The 20,488-nt window shown below is 43.8% G+C and overlaps 1 protein-coding gene across 2 annotated transcripts in view; it reads left to right on the top strand.

Annotated features, from left to right (window-relative positions):
* MCM8 (minichromosome maintenance 8 homologous recombination repair factor) overlaps positions 1-20,488 on the top strand; it is a 74,579-nt gene that overhangs the window by 21,112 nt on the left and 32,979 nt on the right. For both annotated transcript variants that reach the window (XM_077485499.1, XM_077485500.1), the window contains 6 exons: positions 3,248-3,330; positions 5,076-5,222; positions 7,565-7,668; positions 11,398-11,596; positions 15,456-15,541; positions 18,838-18,989. In XM_077485499.1, the coding sequence (XP_077341625.1) occupies positions 3,248-3,330; positions 5,076-5,222; positions 7,565-7,668; positions 11,398-11,596; positions 15,456-15,541; positions 18,838-18,989 (771 nt within the window). The remainder of the gene's footprint in view (positions 1-3,247; positions 3,331-5,075; positions 5,223-7,564; positions 7,669-11,397; positions 11,597-15,455; positions 15,542-18,837; positions 18,990-20,488) is intronic.

Below are 20,488 nucleotides of genomic sequence, written 5' to 3'. Positions count from 1 at the left end.
GCATACAGGCCTACAAGTTGTACAGCTGAATCATTTTATTGCCACTTGTCATATAAATGGAACAATGACTGCTAATGTATGGGAATGAAAAATGTCTAATTTATAAGCAGTAAAGTCCTTTTTATAGAATTGATGAAAAACATACTTGTTAGATATTCAGTGAATTTCCAATCTATGCAAATATATAAAAACACCCTTTAATTCCTATATTCCTAAATAAGTTTTTATTTTTGTTGCTGAAGTGTAGTCGCCTGATTACAGCCTTATATCAACCACTTCAGCTCTGGAAAGATTTTTACCCCCTTCATGACCATTTATCTTCTTTTCGGTGAATGAGTGGGGGTACTATGTACCCCCACTTGTTAAATGAAGTGTCAGAAGTAACAGACAGTTTTTGGCAATTTTTTTTTTTAATAATGTCCTCTAGTGTATGGTTCAAAACTCACCCCCCCCCCCCTTTTCTGGCCTGCCAGGCTGCATGCTTGGATAAGGGTCTGGTATGGATTTTGAGGGGGGACCCCATTCCTTATTTTTTTTTGGCATGGGGTTCCCCTCAAAATCCATACCAGACCTAAGGGTTTGATGTGGATTTGAAGGGGCGACCCCACGTCATTTATTTAAAAAAAAAAATTAAATTAAATTCAGGTGTTAGTGGGAAATCCCGCTGACAGCTGATGAGTCATTTGTTGTTAAGGATGCGGTGTCTGGCTTCCCAGCCTACTCCTTAACAACCAGTTAGTTAAAGGCACCGGTGGCCGCCGGTTCCATAATTTTGCAACTGAACCGCTGCTTTGTAAATTCACAGTCAAAACGAAGGGGAAATTCACATCGGACATATGTGAACCTAGCCTACGTGTTGTTTTTTGCTTGCATATTTAGCCCAGGTGCATACTCCATTACTGAAGCTGTCGCCACCACCACTCACATTTGCCCAGCTCTCCCGTGTGCATGCATTGAAATTGGTCAATGCAGAGGCATGTGCAGTTCTACCCATACAGAGAGGTCTAGTCATTTGCACATTTTATTTAAAGCGGAGGTCCACCCTAAAATGGACCTTCCGCTCATCGGAAACCCTCCCCCCCTCCGGCGCCACAATTGGCACCTTTCAGGGGGGAGGGGGGTGCAGTTACCTGGATAATCCAGGTAACTGCACCCACTTCCGGGATAGCTCTCTGCAGAAAGGGGCGTAGATTACGCCCCTTTCCGCAAGTGCCCGCCCCCTTCCGCAAGTGCCCCGCTGCCTGCTGGGAAACACAGATCCCAGAGGCAGCGGGACCGTCCTTATTGCGCAGCGGAACTCGCGCATGCGCAGTAGGGAACCGGGAAATGAAGCCTAAAGGCTCCATTTCCTGATTCCCATACCCAAGATGGCGGCGGCAGCACCCGAGTGACGATCTACAGATCGGCTTCGGGTGCCGACATCGCGGGCGCGCTGGACAGGTAAGTGTCACTATTTTAAAAGTCAGCAGCTGCAGTATTTGTAGCTGCTGGCTTTTAAAAAAAAAAAAAAAACGCGGAGTCCCGGCGGACTCCCGCTTTAACATTTGCTTCCCCTTCTTCCTTTTAGGCAGGTGCTGTTTGCATAGAGGGGATTGACCAGTCCTGCCCTTTTGCAGTGTTTGGGCTGGTCGCACTCCTCCTTTCTGCCTCTTCGTACTTAAAGAGGAATCTCAGTCTGCTCACATAATTTGTAATAAAAACACCTTTGCCATTCTGAAGCTTCCCTCCAACCACTTTGCATATTATTTTATATATACTGTGATTCTGTACTTGGCAAATATGCTGCAGAAATCTCTCTCCACTGAGTCTGGCTGCAACCATTTTAACTGTGGGCAGCTGAAGCTCAGCTGAAGCTGAAGCTGCTGCCGGTTCCCTTCCTGGATTTACACAGAGGCGCGCCTCCAGCTCTGCAGCTCTCATTGGCCGTCTTATGACTCACCCCCCTCCATTCCTGACAAACTTTCTCACGAGATTTAGAGAAAGAGCTGTGTATGATGTCATAAGCCTTACTATCTAAAATTTAAAACAACAAGGGCAGAAGATTCAATAGATAGTTGAAAAAGTTACTGAAGTTCCGCTTTAAACTTGACATCACATGGCACCCTTTTTAAATCCTCAGTGGATGCCACTGCACAAGAGGACCAAGGAGATGGAAAGAAGACTGCAGTACTGGTTATATTTGCATTTACAATATTAAACAGAGATATGCAAACCTAAAGAAGCTATCCTTTAACCGCTTAAGGATCGCCTCACGCCGATATACATCGGCAGAATGGCACGGCTGGGCACAATCGCGTACCTGTATGTGACTCTTTAAGTGCCCAGCTGTGGGTCGCGAGCGCGCCGCCAGCGGCGTGCTCCCGACCCGGTCCTGAGCTCCGCAGAGGCGGGACCAGCGGACCCGATCGCCACTGTTGTCCCGCGATCGGGTCACAGAGCTGAAGAGTGAGGAGAGGTCTGTGTAAACCAACCTCTCCCCGTGCTTCCTACTGTGGCTGTCAACGATCGTCTGTTCCCTGTTATAGGGAAAGACCATCAGTGACATCACATGCCAGGCCACGCCCCCACAATAAAAAAAACACATAACGTCCTACATAACACCTACACTGCCCCCTAGTGGTTAACTCCTTCACTGCCAGTGTCATTTACACAGGAATTGATGCATTTAAATAGCACTGATTGCTGTATAAATGACAATGGTCCCAAAAATGTGTCAAAAATGTCCGATGTGTCCGCCATCATGTCGCAGTCACAATAAAAATCGCTGATCGCCGCCATTACTGGTAAGAAAAAAAAAATTAATAAAAATGCTATAAAACTGTCCCCTATTTGCTAAACACTATAACTTTTGCGCAAACCAATCAATCGCTAATTTTTTTTTTTTTTTTTTTTTTTTTTACCAAAAATATGTAGAAGAATACCCTAAACTGAGGAAAAAAAATGTTTTTTTAATATATTTCTTTGGGGATATTCTAGCAAAAAGCTCTATTTTTGTTGATACGCAAAAAATAAAAACAGCAGAGGTGATCAAATACCACAATCTGTTTGTGGAGAAAAAAAGGAAGCCAATTTTGTTTGGGAGCCACGTCGCACGACCGCGCAATTGTCAGTTAAAGCGGCGCGGTGCCCAATCGCAAAAAGGGGCTTGATCCTTTTTGGCTGCAAATTGGTCTGGGGCTTAAGGGGTTAAAATGTTATGTACAGAGTTATACATTAATTGTTTTTCCTTTTTCGCTGTGTTTGTCAGCTTACAGTGACAATTCCCCGTTTGTGTTAAAAGTTCAAGCCTTTGAAACATTCTTCACAAAGCACATTGAATATTATGACAAGGTAAGTTAAAAAGCTTTATTTTTAATACAGAGCTCATTGAACTGATCACATCTTGGCATCTAAACACACTCTCTAATGTTCCTGTCACAATCAGTCTTCCTAATGAATTTACAAAATGATTTGTTATTTAAATTTCAGCATCAAACACAGGTAGACAAGAAGTCTTTGGATGTTTTATGCTATATACCACATTTTCTCTGTGTAGAAGGTGAAGCTAAGAGCTGCTGAGCTTCCACCGGTGTGCTATTGTCCTTCTAGATGCCTCCCCAGATCTCTAAGCCCTTGTACACACGGTTGGAGAATCCGTCGGAATGTGTCCTATCGGACTGCGTTGTCGGATAATCCGACTGTGTGTGGTATGCATCAGACTGATTCCGTCGGACCCAATTTTCCAACTTGGAAATATTTTCCAACCAACTGGTTCGATCGGACATACTCCGATCATGTGTAGAGAATTTTGATCGGACCAAGTGCCACGCATGCTCAGATCAAATTCCTACATCAAAGCTATTGGCTACTAGCCTGAACGTAGTCCCGTCGTAACGAAATTACGTCATCACGTTCTGAACGATCGGATTTTTCGACAACTTAGTCCGACCGTGTGTATGCAACAGTTTCGAACAAGATCCGACGGGCAAAATCTGACGGACAAGATCCGACGGATTTGGTTGTCGAAATCTCCGACCGTGTGTACAGGGGCTAAAACCCTTCCTCCAAAGATTATAGGTGCTATTATTCCTGGTGTGCAAACAACCATAAACGCTTTGTATTCACCGCTGAGGGGTCAGCCCGAGAAAGCCTGTGTTACACCACTTGTATAAAGAAGTGGCAGTGAGCAAGGAAAACGCATATGGTGTTTTAATCTTTTAACGACGTTAAGAAAATGGGTGGCCTCACAACATATAAAGTTGAAATAACACTCTCTTATCCTTTACCATCATCCGTGATTATATAGAATAGAGGTTTGGAGGTCTGGTCCCCAACCAGAACCACCAAAAAAGGGGGAGGAGCTAGCGGACTATCACGGTACACGTTGGAAATGAGGTAGAATCAATTAGGTAAACAGTTGTATAAAAAAATAAAATAAAATTACATCAGTTTATTCATACAATAAAATCAATTAACAAAACAAGGACTAATACAAGTGGTGAAGTATTTCGACTAGTTTTGCTATTTCTTAGCTTCTTCAGGAAATGCATACATCTGAAAAAATATATAAACAATTAATGACATAAACAACATATGTTTAGTAATGGGAAAAAAATATATATTGATAAAAGGGTGGGGGGAAATATAACCAAATTGGTGAATTGCAAGTTCTTACCAAATGAATAATGAAGTTACATTTTTCCTAAGCTATGACCTGGGTGGTTATTGCAAAACCGCTTTATCAATTCAAAGGACCACGTAGCTGGTATTGGGACATTGGTCCAGCCTGGAGTTTCTGATTGCAACCACCCTTCTCCAAATACCAGCATGCAGGACCTATGCACTCTCTACATGCGTATTTATAGGGTTGGGCACACCACTTGTGGTGGGCTGAATTCGGCCCAAGGGCCTTGTATTTAACACAAGTGGTCTATAAAATTTTTAACATGTTTGTATTTTGGCAATATACTTTAGGTGTAATAGTGAGGTGTCCACAATTTTTTGGCTATATAGTGTATTAGTCTAGTGCTTTGTAAAGAAGTCATAAATAACCTTGTTGGGTGTTTTTTTTTTATTTTTTATTTTTTTTTTTGCAGGATGAAATTGAAAGAAAGGGAAGCATTCTTGTGGATTACAAGGAGCTCCTAGAAGATGATGCACTTAAAACATCTGTTCTTCTCTCCACTGAGCTGAAAGAGATGCCTGAAAAAATACTGGATTGTATGGGGCTAGCAATACACCAGGTGTGTGCGAAAAACCTCCTCACAGTGTAGTGACCAGCGGGTAGGCCACAGCTGGCATTCCTAATGCTCAGATGTAATGCTCTCCATCCATTAAAGCTTGCTTTAATGTTTTCTTAAGCAACTGAGTTACTTAATTTGCAGATTACTTGGTGCATATCAAGATAATTTTTTTAACCCTATTGCACTGTCAGAATTGTGACTTTTTTTTTTTTCTGAAGTAGTTTTCTTTAGTCTTGAAACCAGTGTTGTAATTATTGAATATTACACTGTGTGCATCAAAATCATGTTATTTGTTTTAATACATTCAGATTTTTTTTTTTAAATGATTTTATCGTAAGATAGTAAACGTCTCCTGTCTTGTCTGCTAATAAAACCAATGGCTGCTGACAATTTTTAGCAGTATTTTTTTTTTTCTCGCAGTAATTTACTATTTGCATTTCTTGTTTGTGGTTATTTTGGAGACACAGAGTGTGAGCACTAAAGAGCTGCTGAAAAAAAGAGTGTGATCACTGGAGAGTCATTGGAGGGAAAGGGTGTGAGCACTCAAGAGTTTATAGACAGTGTGTATCTTGTGAAGAGTTGTTTATGAATAAGGTGGGTGCGAGTGGTGAAAGGTTGTTAGATGGGCAAAGTGTGAGGGTTAAAGAGTTGCTGGAGGCCTAAGGAGCGAGGGCGGAAGAGTTGCTTGAGGTGCAAAGAAGCAAGGGCAGAACAGTTGCTAAAGGTGCAAAGGAGCGTACACGCGAGCGGATTTTCCGTCGGGGAAAAAACTTGGATGGTTTTTCCGACAGAATTCCGCTCAAGCTTGGCTTGCATACACACGGTCACACAAGTTCACTGAACTTTCGTCCGTCGAACGTGGTGACGTACAACACTACGACGAGCCGAGAAAATGAAGTTCAATGCTTCAGAGCATGCATCGAATTGTTTCCGAGCATGCGTAGGAATTTAGCTCGTTGGAATTGGTACAGACGATCGGAAATTTCCGATTGGAACTTTTTCCAACTGAAAAATTGAGAACCTGCTCTCACTCTTTTTCTGGCTGGAATTCCACCAGCAAAAGTCCGATGATACATACACGGTTGGAATTTCCGACTAAAGGCTTGCATCGGACTTTTGCTGGCGGAATTTCCGATCGTGTGTATGGAGCATTACATTTCTTGAAGTTGTGGTGATTTGCAGGAGCTATATTTGCTGTTGAGCGTATGCCTATGATTGTTTTCACAAAAGTTGCTCAAGCAAGCAGCAGAACCCTTCTTGATATTGGAAATGTCATGCATTCATTGGAATTTATAATTATCCCGTAAACTCTGTATTATCAGTTTATCATCAGTCTTCATTTCTGCTTTTTGCAGCCATGAACTTGCCCTTATTTACCAAAGTGTGTGACGCAGGAACTGTCTATGTAAGGCTCACCACACTTTACTATCCTGCTGTTCAAGCTCTGTGTAGTGTGCTTTTGGATTTACCAAAACTGGTAATATGAGGACCTATATAAATGAACTAATCAATCTGAATGCAACCTGGCAGGCCCTTACGCTACATAGTCGATCTAAAACAGGGGTAGGCAACCCCGGCCCTCCAGCTGTGGTGAAACTACAAGGCCCATGAGACCTTGAAAGACTGACACTGACAGGCATGACTCCTAGAGGCAGAGGCATGATGGGATTTCTAATTTCACCTCAGCTGAAGTGACGAGGTTGTCTACCCCTGATCTAACGCATATTGTAACAATCTGTTTTTAATATGTGTGTCGAGTTTAAAGAGGAAGTAAACCCTGATGAGTTTACTTCCTCTTTCATTCCCTGCAAAGGTAAAGCATAATGGACTACTATGCATCGCATAGTAGTCCATTATGTGTCACTTACCTGACACAGGAGCCAGCGAAGTCACCGCTGTCCCCTGTAGTCCGGCGCATCCATCTTCTCGGTGGGTCTCGCCGCTCCACTGCTGTAATGTGGCGAAGCCGCAATGACGTCACTCCCGCGCATGCGCCCGGGAGCCGCCACACGTGGCATGTCGCCGTTGACGGGTGCTGCGCTCAGTGCACCTGCGTGCCGCTGTCTACGGCGCATGCGCCGTAGACAGCGGTGCCTGTCTTTCGGAAAATACACGGTTTAGGAGATATTTCTTGGACCTACAGGTAAGCCTTAATCTAGGCTTACCTGTAGGTCAAAGTGTGTTGTAAGGGTTTACAACCACTTTAAAAGGATTGTTCTTCCTACATATTACGGAGTGTCTGGTTTCACTGGGCAGAACAAATCGTTGTTTCATACGCTTTGATAAACCGGATCCTGTGCATAAAATGTATACAATCCAAAAATGTGCTGTTGTATTTGCAGGTGCTAACCAAAGACTTGGAGAAGCATGCAGTGGAGTTACAGGGGCAGGAGGGGCTTCCATTAGAAGAGACCCCCATAGTGGATGTACCATACATACATGCAAGGTAATTATCTGCCTCTTTTTAGTTACAATACGGTGCACCGGAAAGTATTCACAGAGCTTCACTTTTTCCACATTTTGTTATGTTACAGACTTATTCCAAAATGGATAAAATTCATTATTTTCCTCAACATTCTACAAACAATACCCCATAATGACAATGTCAAAGAAGTTTGTTTGAAATCTTTGCAAATGTATTAAAAATAAAAAAGAGGAAAAAAATCCTATGTACATAAGTATTCACAGCCTTTGTTGAAGCACTTTTTGGCACCAATTACAGCCTCAAGTCTTTGTGAGTATGATGCTACCATCTTGGCACACCTATTTTGTGGCATATTCTCCCATTCTTCTTTGTAGGACCTCTCAAGATCCATCAGGTTGGATGGGGAGCGTCGGTGCACAGCCATTTTTAGATCTCTCCAGAGATGTTCAATCGGATTCAAGTCTGGGCTCTGGCTGGACCACTCAAGGACATTCAGAGTTGTCCTGTAACTACTCCTTTGTTATCTTGGCTGTGTGCTTAGGGTTGTTGTCCTGTTCGAAGATGAACCTTTGCCCCAGTCTGAGGTCCAGAGCGCTCTGGAGCAGATTTTCATCAAAGATGTCTCTGTACATTGTTGCATTCACCTTTCCCTCAATCCTGACTAGTCTCCCAGTTCCTGCCACTGAAAAATATCCCCACAACATGATGATGCCACCACCATGTTTCACTGTGGGGATGGTATTGGCCAGGTGATGAGCAGTGCCTTGTTTCCTCCAGACATGATGCTTGCCATTCAATCCAAAAAGAGTTTAATCTTTGTTTCATCCGTCCAGAGCATTTTGTTTCTCATGGTCTGAGTCCTTCAGGTGGCTTTTTGGTGCCAGGCGGGCTGTAATGTGCCTTTTTCAGAGGAGTGGCTTCCGTCTGCCCACTATGTTATACAGGCCTTATTGGGGAGTTGTGCAAAGATGGTTGTTCTTCTGGAAGGTTCTCCTCTCTCCACTGAGAAATGCTGGAGCTCTGTCAGTGACCATCGGGTTCTTGGTCACCTCACTGACTAAGGCCCTTCTCCCCCAATTGCAAAAAAAATTCTGTACCCTACCCCAGATCTGTGCCTTGAGGCAATCCTGTCTTGGAGGTCTAGAGACTATTCCTTGGACTTCATGGCTTGGTTTGTGCTCTGACTTGCACTGTTGACTGTGGGACCTTAGCTAGACAGATATGTGCCATTCAAAATCATATCCATTCAACTGAATTTACCACATGTGGACTCCAATTAAGTTGTAGAAACATCTCAAGGATGATCAGTGGAAACAGGAGGCACCTGAGCTCAATTTTGAGGGGCATGACAAAGGCTGTAAATACTTATGTACATGGGATTTATTTATTTATTTTTCATAATTTTTTATTTAATTTATTTGCAAAGATTTCAAACAAACTTCTTTCACTTTGTCAGTATGGGGTATTGTTCGTAGAATTTTAAGGAAAAGCATTTAATCTAGGGCTGCAACTAACGATTCTTTTCATAATCGATTAGTTGACTGATTTATTGTTTTGATTGGTTAATAACCTTTCAAAAACGTGTGGTGTATAAGTTAGTTAATATGCAAAGTTTAAAAAAAAAAAAAGGGAATTCTTAAATATCTCTATATGCAGTGATAAATATAAGTAACCACCTATATGGTTAGGGAGTAAAATCATTAATCCACTCAGAGAATAAGACCCCTTTCACACTTGGGGCGATTTGCAGGTGCTACAGCGCTAAAAATAAGGAGTGGCCCTCTCAGGGCGCTTTGCAATCCCATCTCCAATGTGAAAGCCCCGAGTGCTTTCACACTGAGGTGATGTGCTGGCAGGAAGCAAAAAAAAAAGTCCTGCTAGCAGCATGTTTGGAGTGGTGTGTGTATACCGCTTCTCCACCGCTCCTGCCCATTGAAATCAATGGGCAGCGTGGCTATACCACCGGCATACATTGCAGGTGTTTTTAACCCTTTCTTGGCTGGTTTTAACCCTTTCTCGTCGAATAGCACCACAAAATTGACAGTAAAGCACTGCTAAAAATAGCGGCACTTTACTGCCGACGCAGCCACTGCCCCAGTGTGAAAGGGACCTACAGACAGAAGAGAGATACTGTATATACTATTAGAGGTTGACTCTAGTAAATATCATCAGACACAGATCAAATTTTTTTTATTTAGCCCGGGTTCACACATGTGCATTGCGAATTGAACCTCCGGTTTCACTGCGAAGATAAAAATCCGTTGTTCAGTGGTTCCTCTGCGTTTTTAGCTGCGGATCAGTGAGCAGGGAGAGGGGGGAGGTATAGTGAGCAGAAGGAGAGAATTCATGTTCAGAATGGAATGCATCTGCGAATCAGATGCGTTCCCATAGGAGATAATGGGTTATAAACCGCAATGCCCAGAAAACACACACGTTTTTTGTGCAATGCGCAGTGCGAATGCAACGCACATGTGAACCAGATGCATTCAAATGAATGTATTTTAAAATGTCCTGCGAATTGGATGCGTTATAAGCTGCATCTAATTCGCATAGGTGTGAATGGGGGCTTAAATGAAAAGAAAGTTAGACCGTTTGGAAGATTTTCAAACAGAACTGTAATATATTATATGCTGACCATACAAAAACAATGTCTTCCTTCAAAAAAATAAAAATTTTAAGAATGCTCGTTCGATTTTCTAATCATTAGTGGGGTCAAATTGACGCTTGTTTTCAACCACAGTGATGGAAAAATTAAGAAATAATAGAAAACTTCTTGGTGAAATTAAAGTGTATGTGATTTTCGTTCAGAAATTACATTCGTTTTAAAACAGAATGTTAAAAACAAGTGAAAGTTTCAAACAACATTCTTTCATTCAGCGAATGTACAAAGATTTTTCGTCTGAATATTCTCGTCTGAAAATTGTTCCGTGTGACCAGCACAGGGCTCAGTACACACCTATGCAGTTTGCTTTTTGATCTGTTTCTGCAGTGCGTTTTGATTATTTTTTTGCGCACGTGATTTTGCAGTGATTTGCGTTTTTTTTTCTTTTCTTTTTTTTTTTTTTTTGACAAATTTGTTGTTGGCCAGATAAATAAACCACACATTGCTGCAAAAACGCATTACATGCTTTTCTGCAGCTTCTCAATTGATGTATATTGAACCAAAAAAGCACTTTTTGCATTGAAAAAAGTCCTTAACCCTTTCCAAAAACGCAGCGGCTGAAAATAGCATAGATGTGTACGTTAAATGAACTGTAGTGCGTTTCTGCAAAAAGCAGGCCTAAGACGTTTAGTAACATAATGGGGTTAAAAAAATGTAAAAAAATTAGCCCTTTATAGTACAAAGAACAAACAATCGCTACTTTAAGGGGTTCATTGTTTGTTTATTTTATTTTTTTTTGTTTTTTTTTTACTGTGCAACAGTGAAAGTAAAATTTACAGTAACGATTATTTTCTCTTTTTTTTACTCCTAAAGGGCCAACTTTAGTTTTTTTTTTTTTTTGACCCCGCTATGTTACTGGCTGATTAATTGACTATGAAAATGGTAATTAATTAATTTCATAATCGACTAGTTGTCGATTGTAATCGATTCGTTGTTTTGGCCCTAATTTAATCCATTTTGGGATAAGGCTGTAACATAACAAAATGTTGAAAAAGTGAACCGCTGTGAATACTTTCTGGATGCCCTGTAGATGTAGTTGATTTACTCCATGACTTCATAACTTTTTTTTTTTTTTTTTTTCCCCACAGGGTGTACAATTATGATCCACTGGTTCCTCTGAAAAACCTCAGAGCTAATTTGTATGGGAAATATGTGGCATTGCGTGGCACGGTGGTTCGAGTTAGTAACATTAAACCGATATGCACCAAAATGGCCTTCGTATGCAACATGTGTAGAGATGTGCAGAGCTTTCCTTTTCCTGATGGGAAATACACCCTTCCAACAAAGGTAATCAATTTTACTTTGATCTGTGGGTCATATATTTTATTTTATATTTTTTCAGCCAGCAGGCTAAACGAAAAAAATTCAAAACAAAATTTCTCTATCTACACAAGTGAGGTCGACGGAGGATTCCTCCCTGCCATGATATTGTATTCTGACAGCGGGACTTTCAAGAAGGCCCTTGCACTAAGAATACACTGATCAGTGGCTAATGATCAATTTCTGTCAAGCAGTGGTAGCCACAAATGGGGCGAAATTCAGCCAGACCCTGCTGAAACATACACATTTTGATCCATCTATGGCTGGCTTTGACTTGGTGTGCCAGTGAGCTTGCTTGGCGCACTGAAAAGGATCTCCAACAAGTTTAATAACAGATAATATTTGTGACGGATCCTATCCCACGCTCCATGGAGTGCTTCCGTCAGTAATACTACTTCCTCCAGTCTGACCATCCGAGAGATATATTATTATAGCTGCATTGAATACAAGTCTAGCCGAAAATGGCTTGTAGAATCTTGAATGATTTATTGGACAGAATACAGCCTTTTTATATACTTTTAACACAAAGGGTTAGATAATGAGGTAGGGCTGCTCATGGATACTCCGCCCCAGGGCCGCTGATAGAAATCATGGGGCCCCGTACAGCCTACCTGACGGGGCCCCCTTCAGCTCCACCCTGGCCCCGCCCCTAGTCCCTCCTCCAGCCCCATCCCTGGCCCCACCCATTGCCCCTCCCCAGACCATACATAGTGAAATGTAATGTTAGTTCAGCATCTTTAGGCTGGGTTCACACTGCTGCGGCTACGAGAACCGGATGTGATTCGCACTGCAGTGCAAATCACATGCGATCTCTGTGCGATGCGAGTTGAGTCATACAGATAGTATGGCTGAATTTGCATCGCACCCGCCCCAAACTCGCACAGGACCCTTTTTTTTGGTCCGCAGCAGAATCGGATCGCATGGGTGTTCACACCATGCGATCCGATTCCTGTCCGAGTTTGCAGATCGCAGCTGGGTTCACACTGCAGCGATGCGGGAACGCCGCGAATCCGCGGCGGGTTCCCGCATCGCATGCCTCCCGGCGGCAGTTCACACTGCCCTATGCGAACTGCTGGGAGTGTCAGTGAAATGTTAATGACACCCCCAGATCAGATAGTATGGCTGAACTCACATCGCACAGAGATCGGATGTGATTTGCACTGCAGTGCGGTGCGAATCACATCCGGTTCTCGTAGCCGCAGCAGTGTGAACCCAGCCTTAAAGTACAAAATTGCTTAAGATTTTTAAAATACAGGATTCTAATCACTATGAGTATGACACAAAAGCAGGCCAGTCCAGTTTTGTGTCATCTTTTAGGCCTCATGAATACACCCCTCACCTTGTCCACCACAACTTCAAGATCTGCTCTCTCTGCTTCTTGTTAGTCACGCGTAGAGAGAGAGAGGATTGGGCATATCACTCCGCAACATAATCTTTCTATGCTAATGCTGTGCGGTGTGCGGGGCGGATGCAGAAAGGTGTATTCCTCCACCCCCGAAATAGAAGAAAGAGTCCCCCCCACTGCAGCCGCATACACAGCGTAGAGCACATCTAAAAAAAAAAGTGTACCGAGGTTGGATGTTATCTGCTGATAGCGTTATTTATGGCGATCACTGATCGGTGGAGGAGGTACTTTTTTTTTTTTTATTTTTTTTTTTTTTTATACATAGCATTTTTTGCAGTTCAGGTTGCCCGGGCCCCCCTGCTGGTCAGGCCCGGTACAGCAGGGCCAGATGTACTGGCCTATCAGCGGCCCTGCTCCGCCCTCCCCTATAGCAACAACTCAAAGAGGTTCTGCACTCATAATAATATATTTGTCCATTCTGTTGCCTCTAGACCATACATTTGATAATGCCACATTTTTTTTTTTTTTTATTAATCTACCTTTTGTAATTCGTAGTTTTTTATTTTCCTCCCCTGCGGCGATGGGCGGTCTCTTGCGTGGATCAGCATCATTTCCTGCTGAAGCCCGCACTGTCTCCTGGGATCTCGTCCAAGTAATCCCAGGAGACATTGCGGCTAATGCACCCGGAATCTCGCGAGATTTCGGCTAATACACCCTAAATCTCGCGTGATTTCGGCTGTAGCCGCAATGTCTCCTGGGATTACTTGGACGAGATCCCAGGAGACAGTGCGGGCTTCAGCAGGAAATGATGCTGATCCCCGCAAGAGACCGCCCATCGCCGCAGGGGAGGAAAATAAAAAACTACGAATTACAAAAGGTAGATTAATAAAAAATAAAAAAATGTGGCATTATCAAATGTATGGTCTAGAGGCAACAGAATGGGCAAATATATTATTATGAGTGCAGAACCCCTTTAAAAGACCATTACATAATTCACATGTTAATTTACACAGCACTTAAGGCAGCCTAGGTGACCAGACAGTCCGTCTCCGGAGGTCAATGTGAGCAGTCCTTTCAATGACCATCTATTGTTCAGAATTGACAACCAAGAATAGTCTTTGGCCAAAACCTTCTCATAATAGCAGAGTTGATGACCTCAGCATCTTCTATGAGCCCCAACATTATGAATCGGTCACTATTTGTAATATGGCAAATTACAGGGTTCCCAGAGTCTGTGTCTCTTGGGGGGACATGAACCTGAATCCAAAGTAACACCACCTCCAGGGTCCCCAGGCATACAGCTCACAAAGAGCACCATTCCCCCAAATGCTAGGGCCCATGATCGGTGGGCAAGAGGCTTGCATTCAGTCTCCTCCAAAACCTCTGTCCTGGCTAGGTCTGTCACACTATTTATTACCTATTTTTAGAGAGGTTTTTAAAAATCACCTTCATGCATAGGATGCAAAGGATTAAGGTTAAAAAACAAACAAAAAAAAAACATGAGGGTTTACACCCCCTTTAAAAAGCGTCAGCATACCGAGACATTTTGGACAATTTCATGCTCCCAACTTTGTGGGAACAGTTTGGAGGTTCCAACATGACTGAGCACCAGTGCACAAAGCAAGGTCCATAAAGACATGGATGAGCGAGTTTTGGGGTAGAGGAAGCTGACTGGCCTGCACAGAGTCCAGACCTCAACCTGATAGAACACCTTTGGGATGAATTGGAGCACAGACTACGAGCCAAGCCTTCTCGTCCAACATCAGTGCCTGACCACACAAATGCTCTTCTGGAAGAATGGTCAAACGTTCCCATAGACACACTCCTAAACCTTGTGGACAGTCTTCTCAGAAGAATTGAAGCTGTCATAGCTGCAAAGGGTGGGCCAACTCAATATTGAACCCTACAGATTAATGGCGTGTACAAACGGTCTGGCTTTCCGGCAGAAAAAGTCAGAAGGAATCTTTTCATCGGATATTCCGATCGTGTGTATGCCTCATCTGACTTTTTTTTTCTCGAAAATTCTGACGGACCTAGAAATGGAACATGTTTTAAATTTTTCTGATGGAATCAATTCCTGTCGGGAAAACCATTTGTTGGTGTTCTGAAGGACCAAAAACTACGCAAGGGCAGCTATTGGCTACTGGCTATTGAACTTCCTTTTTCTAGTCCCGTCGTAGGTGATGTGCATCACCACGTTCTAGACAATCGGCCTTTGGTGTGATCGTGTGTAGGCAAGACCGTTTTAGTGGAACTCCGTCGGAAAAACCGCCAGAGTTTATTCTGATGGAAAAACCAGTCGTGTGTGTACACGGCATTAGACTGGGATGCCATTAACGTTCATGTGTGTGTAAAGGCAGGTGTCCCAATACTTTTGGTAATATAGTGTATGTAGGCATAATAAAACCCCTCCCTCTAAGGATCCGATAATAATGTAGGTGTAATAAAACTCCCTCTAACACCAGATAACTTGTGTTTCAGTGTCCTGTGTCAGAATGCCGGGGACGTTCTTTCACACCAGACCGAGGTTCTCCGCTGACGGTGACTGTGGACTGGCAGACTATCAAGTAAGTAGAGCACATGTTTTAAAACAAAGTTTGCTTGGAGTGAGGTATACATAGGTGTTCTTCTTTGTTCAGCTTTCTTTTTTGTATTTTTATACATCCTTGTTCTGTATGAAAGCTGCTAAACATCAAAGAGTTTGTTACACAAGCCCTGGAACAATGCAGCGATTAGTCATCATCCGTATGTTTGTAGTGCTTGAGCTGTGGAGCAGAGCTTTGCTTATATTCAAGACGTATCTACTTTTGTGACTGAAGAAGCCGCTATAAATATCAGCCAATATTTCCATATGAAAGAATTGCTGATAATACAATTATGCAGAACCTGAGCGGGAGAGTTCATGGTTTCCTCTCCGCTGCCTCAGATGAATCATCCAGGTGTTTTGTTCTATTCACAGATTGGAAAATGCATCTCGGGATGCGTATATATTAGCGCGGTGGCCTTGTATATTTGCCATTTAGATTTTGTTGCTGTAAAAGTTACAAAATAAGATTGTGCTTTCACTCAGGGATGTGAATTTATTTTTTTTGGTTTGAAAGAAAAAAAGTCATATCAATAATTTTGTGCTTTTAAAGAGACCTCGCCCATGCGGTCACAGTGTGACAATTTATACAACAGGTTTTTTCAAGTGAATTTGACCACACCCACACTGCAACTGCTTAGCCCGCGGTTGTGGCACAGTTAGGCTTGCACCAATGACTTTTTTTTTTTTTTGTCGAAGTGTACGCGTTTTGGTACTTTCGATCAAGTACTCACCGATACTAGCGTACTAATACTCTGAAGTGCGAATTGCATCTATACAGAAGAATTGCATGCAATTTGAACAGGAATGCAGTGCGATTCCTGTCCAAATCACATACGTTTTCCCCACCGCTCCTGTGTGAACTCAGGCTTGTCATATAGTGATTTTGAGCCTGAAGTTCACACAGGAGCGTGGAAACCTCCATGCATGACAGGTTCCACAAGCTCCGGCTCCCATCCAACTGTGGACATCCACGGCGACTCTTGCCTCTACCTTGGCTTTGTTCCCCCCCCCCCCAGCATCCAGCAGCTCCCTCCGCCCCCCCAGCCTCCAGCGGCTCGAGCCATCAACAGGACCCCCTCACCCAACCCCCCCCCCCCCTGTCCCGCTGTACCAGATTGCCGCGATCCTCCGCTGTCAGAAAAGCTGCTTCACCAATCCGGGTATTTGAAATTCCTGTGGCTTTCTCTCATCTCTCCTAACAGTATGGGCTAGATGGCTTCAGATTGGTCAGCGCTGTCCATGTGACGGTGCTGACCAATAAGAATTAGGAATGCACCGATACCATCCTACAATGATAGTATCGGTGCAACCCTAATAAGAATCAATATAGTCTGTACTATCGGCCCTAGAGGGAGATGGCTCGAACCACTGGAGGGTGGGGGAGAGAGAGCTGCTAGAGACTGGGGGGAGCAAAGCCATGGGAGAGGCAGGAGGAGCCGCAGCCACAGACGTCCACAGTCGGATGGGAGCAGGAGCTGGTGGTGACCATCATGCAGGAAGGTTTTCTGCACTGCTCCTGTGTGAACTTCACTATGATCAGCCTGGGTTCACACAGGAGCGTTGCGGAAAACTGCATGCAACCTGAACAGGAATCGCACCACGTTCCTGTTCAAAACACATGTAATTCTTTGTAGTGTGATTTGCAGCTTTTCATTTTGTATGGACGCAAATCTCACTGCAAAGTATTGGTATCGGGAGAATTTTCACGAGTACTCGTGAAAATACTCAGTATCGGTGCATCCCAAGGTACATTTATTACCATTCAAAATTCCAGTTTGACTGCAAAAAAACCTGATAAAAATCCCAATTTGGGAGGTAGGGGTGTGGCCCCGTTTTTTTTTTTTTTTTTTCCTTGCAGCCTCTGCTCTACTGCCCTCGAAATAACGATTCCACCATGCATCGCTTTTCAGAGAATGCCATGTAAACAATCCCTAAGAAAGGTCTTTTATCCTGATAGACCCTCATACTTTAGCGCGGGGGTCAGCAACCTGTAGATCATGATCTAGCAGTAGATCGTGGACAGGAGACTGGTAGATTGCGGTCCAGGCTTGCTCACTCGCCATCCCAGAGAATAAAACAGAGTGCAATGCAGAGGGACTACTTGTAAAGCTGGAGCTGTAGTAGAGAGCAAGAGCTGCATAAGCCTATGTAGTGCTGGCTTCTGTCCCATGAGGAGTGATACCAACTGCACCTCACTCACCTCTTCTCCCGGCTAGCGGTCTCCAGAGGGATGCCAGCAGCAGGAAAGAGATTTTTTTTTTTTTTTTTTTAGGTCAGTATGAAACCATACACCAGGCATAATAGTATAGGGCTGCTTTCACACTGATGTGATGTGGTTTACCCACATGGCAGGTACAGTGTGCCTGCAGCTTTTCTGCAGGTTAGCTGAGCTTAGCCATAGACTTTTTCTGAATGCAGGAGTTTCAGAAGGTGCATCACACCTGCAGGATATAATAGAAGTCTATGGCAAAGCACAGCTAACCCAGGAAAGATGCACTGCAGTGCACCTAAACCGAAGCACATCAGTGTGACAGTTTAACCCCTTGGACCCTGCAGTTGCTGGGCGCTTTCAGAGTGGCCCCATTTATTTGAATAGCTCACAATTGGCAGGCAATAGCACCCACCAAAAGCAGCAGGGGGTTTAATTCCTGCTGCTGCCTCAGCAGCTAAGGAGGGGAGGGATTGGGGCAATAAAACCATAATTAAACCGTACCACCCCTTAACTTTTTGTGTGAATGCGCCAGAACAGTGCAGCTGCCGAATGCAACTAAGGGCATTATTCACAAGTGCAGCAGGTACTGCTGCTCCTCTGAAAAGCGAAGTGTGCTTGACAGGTGGTCAGGAGTCGATCTATCCCATTATTGACATGCAATGCATGCGATTGTGACACGGTAGTATGGCAATTAAGAAGTTTAAACCAGGTATGAGGAGGCGACACTGTGTCTGGTGATCTTTGACTTCTCCCGTGTTGTTCAGGTAGATCTCTACCCCTTTACGGTAGCCTACCCCTGCTTTAGAGTGTACGATGAGGAGACATTGGGCAGAATGTCTTTATTGTGTATTTTAGGACTTTACTTTTTCTCTTCCACAGCAACCTTATATATTGGTACAATGTATATCCCCTGTATGTGTTTTCATATTCTTTTATTATCCTAGCAAGTATTTTTGAAAAATGTATCTTCTTAATCGCTTTTTGTGTCATTGAGACTTTTTTATTAATAACATCCTCATCTTTTGACAATCTCATTTGATTCATTAAGCTGTTTGCTGTTACAGAGTCCAGGAGCTGATGTTGGATGATCAGAGGGAAGCTGGGAGAATTCCAAGGACAGTTGAATGTGAACTGATACAGGATTTAGTAGATAGTTGTGTTCCTGGAGATATGGTGACCATCACAGGGGTGGTTAAAGTGTCTAACGTCAAAGATGGTAGGTGGCAACCTTTGGTAAACAAAGACCGGTACGGTTTATTAGAGGCCTCTTTCATAAAGTAAGCCTGTCAACAGCCAAAAGTATTCTTTTTGCCTCCATCCCACCCCCCCCTGCACAGTATAAACCTCTTCCACCATTCATCCAAGAGTGCCGGGGAGAAGTCCACAGAGGAGTAGAGAGTCTGGTGTGGCTAAGTTCACCTGAGCTTCTGAGGTCACTGGTAAACACAGAAGCCGATAGAGAAAGTGAGCAGTACAGAAAACTTCCACTACCAGCTGGCTTCTGTGTTTACCATTGACAACTGACAAATTAGAGAGGGCAGGGCAGCCCCAGTGGTGGCGGATGGACGTTCTGCAGCTTTCTGGCTTAAAAAATCCTTGTCTTTACTACAAGCAGAAATCTCCTGTGCAGGGATGCCCTGTTCTGCTGCTGCAGCGGAGGTAAATAGGTTTTGGCCATCTGTAAACCTGTGAAGAAGCAGCAGTTTAACCACTTCAGGACCGCCGTATTGCCATTGTACGTCAGCACAATGGCACAGGCAGGCATAATCACGTACATCTACGTGATTGCCTTCCAGCGGGTGGGGGGTCCGATCGGACCCCCTCACGCTGGTTACGGCGGTCCGATTCGGTCCAGGAGCGCTCCGTGATGAGGGGATGGCCGTTGGTTTTCGGCCACCCCCTCTGGATCGCTCCTGGCCAATGAGAAGCTTCCTCCCCTGTGTATTGTTTACACAGGAAGGAGGAAGTGATGTCATTCTCCTCGGGGCGGTCTTTTTGACCGGACTACGAGGAGAACAGTAAAAGTAAGTGTGCACCAACACTACACTGACATATAGGTACACACAGGCACACAAACCCCCCCCGATCCCCCCCCCGATCGGCCCCCCGATCCCCCCCCCCGCCCCCCTCCCCCCCCAGTCACAGTGTCACTGATTGCATTGATCATTTCTTTACTGATCAATGCATTCAGTGTCAGTTGTGACAGTAAAAACTGTCAGGACAGTTAGTGTTAGGTCCAGGGTAGCCCCCTATCACCCCCCAATAAAGATTTAACCCCCTGATTGCCCCTAGAGTTAACCCTTTCACCCCCTTTTGCCAGTGTCACTAAGCGATCATTTTTCTGATCGCTGCATGTGTCGCTAGTGTCGCTAGGTAGCTAGTTATTTTTTTAGGTTCACCGCCAGGTTTTTATAGCGCTAGGTACCCCGATATACTACCCAATAATGTTTTTAACCCCCTGATTGCCGCTAGTTAACCCTTTCACCCCCTTTTGCCAGTGTCACTAAGCGATCGTTTTTCTGATCGCTGCATTAGTGTCGCTACAGTCGCTAGGTAGCTAGTTATTTTTTTAGGTTCGCCGCCAGGTTTTTATAGCGCTAGGTACCCCGATATACTACCCAATAATGTTTTTAACCCCCTGATTGCCGCTAGTTAACCCTTTCACCCCCTTTTGCCAGTGTCACTAAGCGATCATTTTTCTGATCGCTGCATGTG

Source organism: Lithobates pipiens, unplaced genomic scaffold (assembly GCF_037356315.1).
Source record: "Lithobates pipiens isolate NorthernLeopardFrog02 unplaced genomic scaffold, aLitPip1_a1.2 Scaffold_18, whole genome shotgun sequence".
Lineage (NCBI taxonomy): Eukaryota > Metazoa > Chordata > Amphibia > Anura > Ranidae > Lithobates > Lithobates pipiens.
This window is presented reverse-complemented; position numbering and strand designations above follow the sequence as displayed.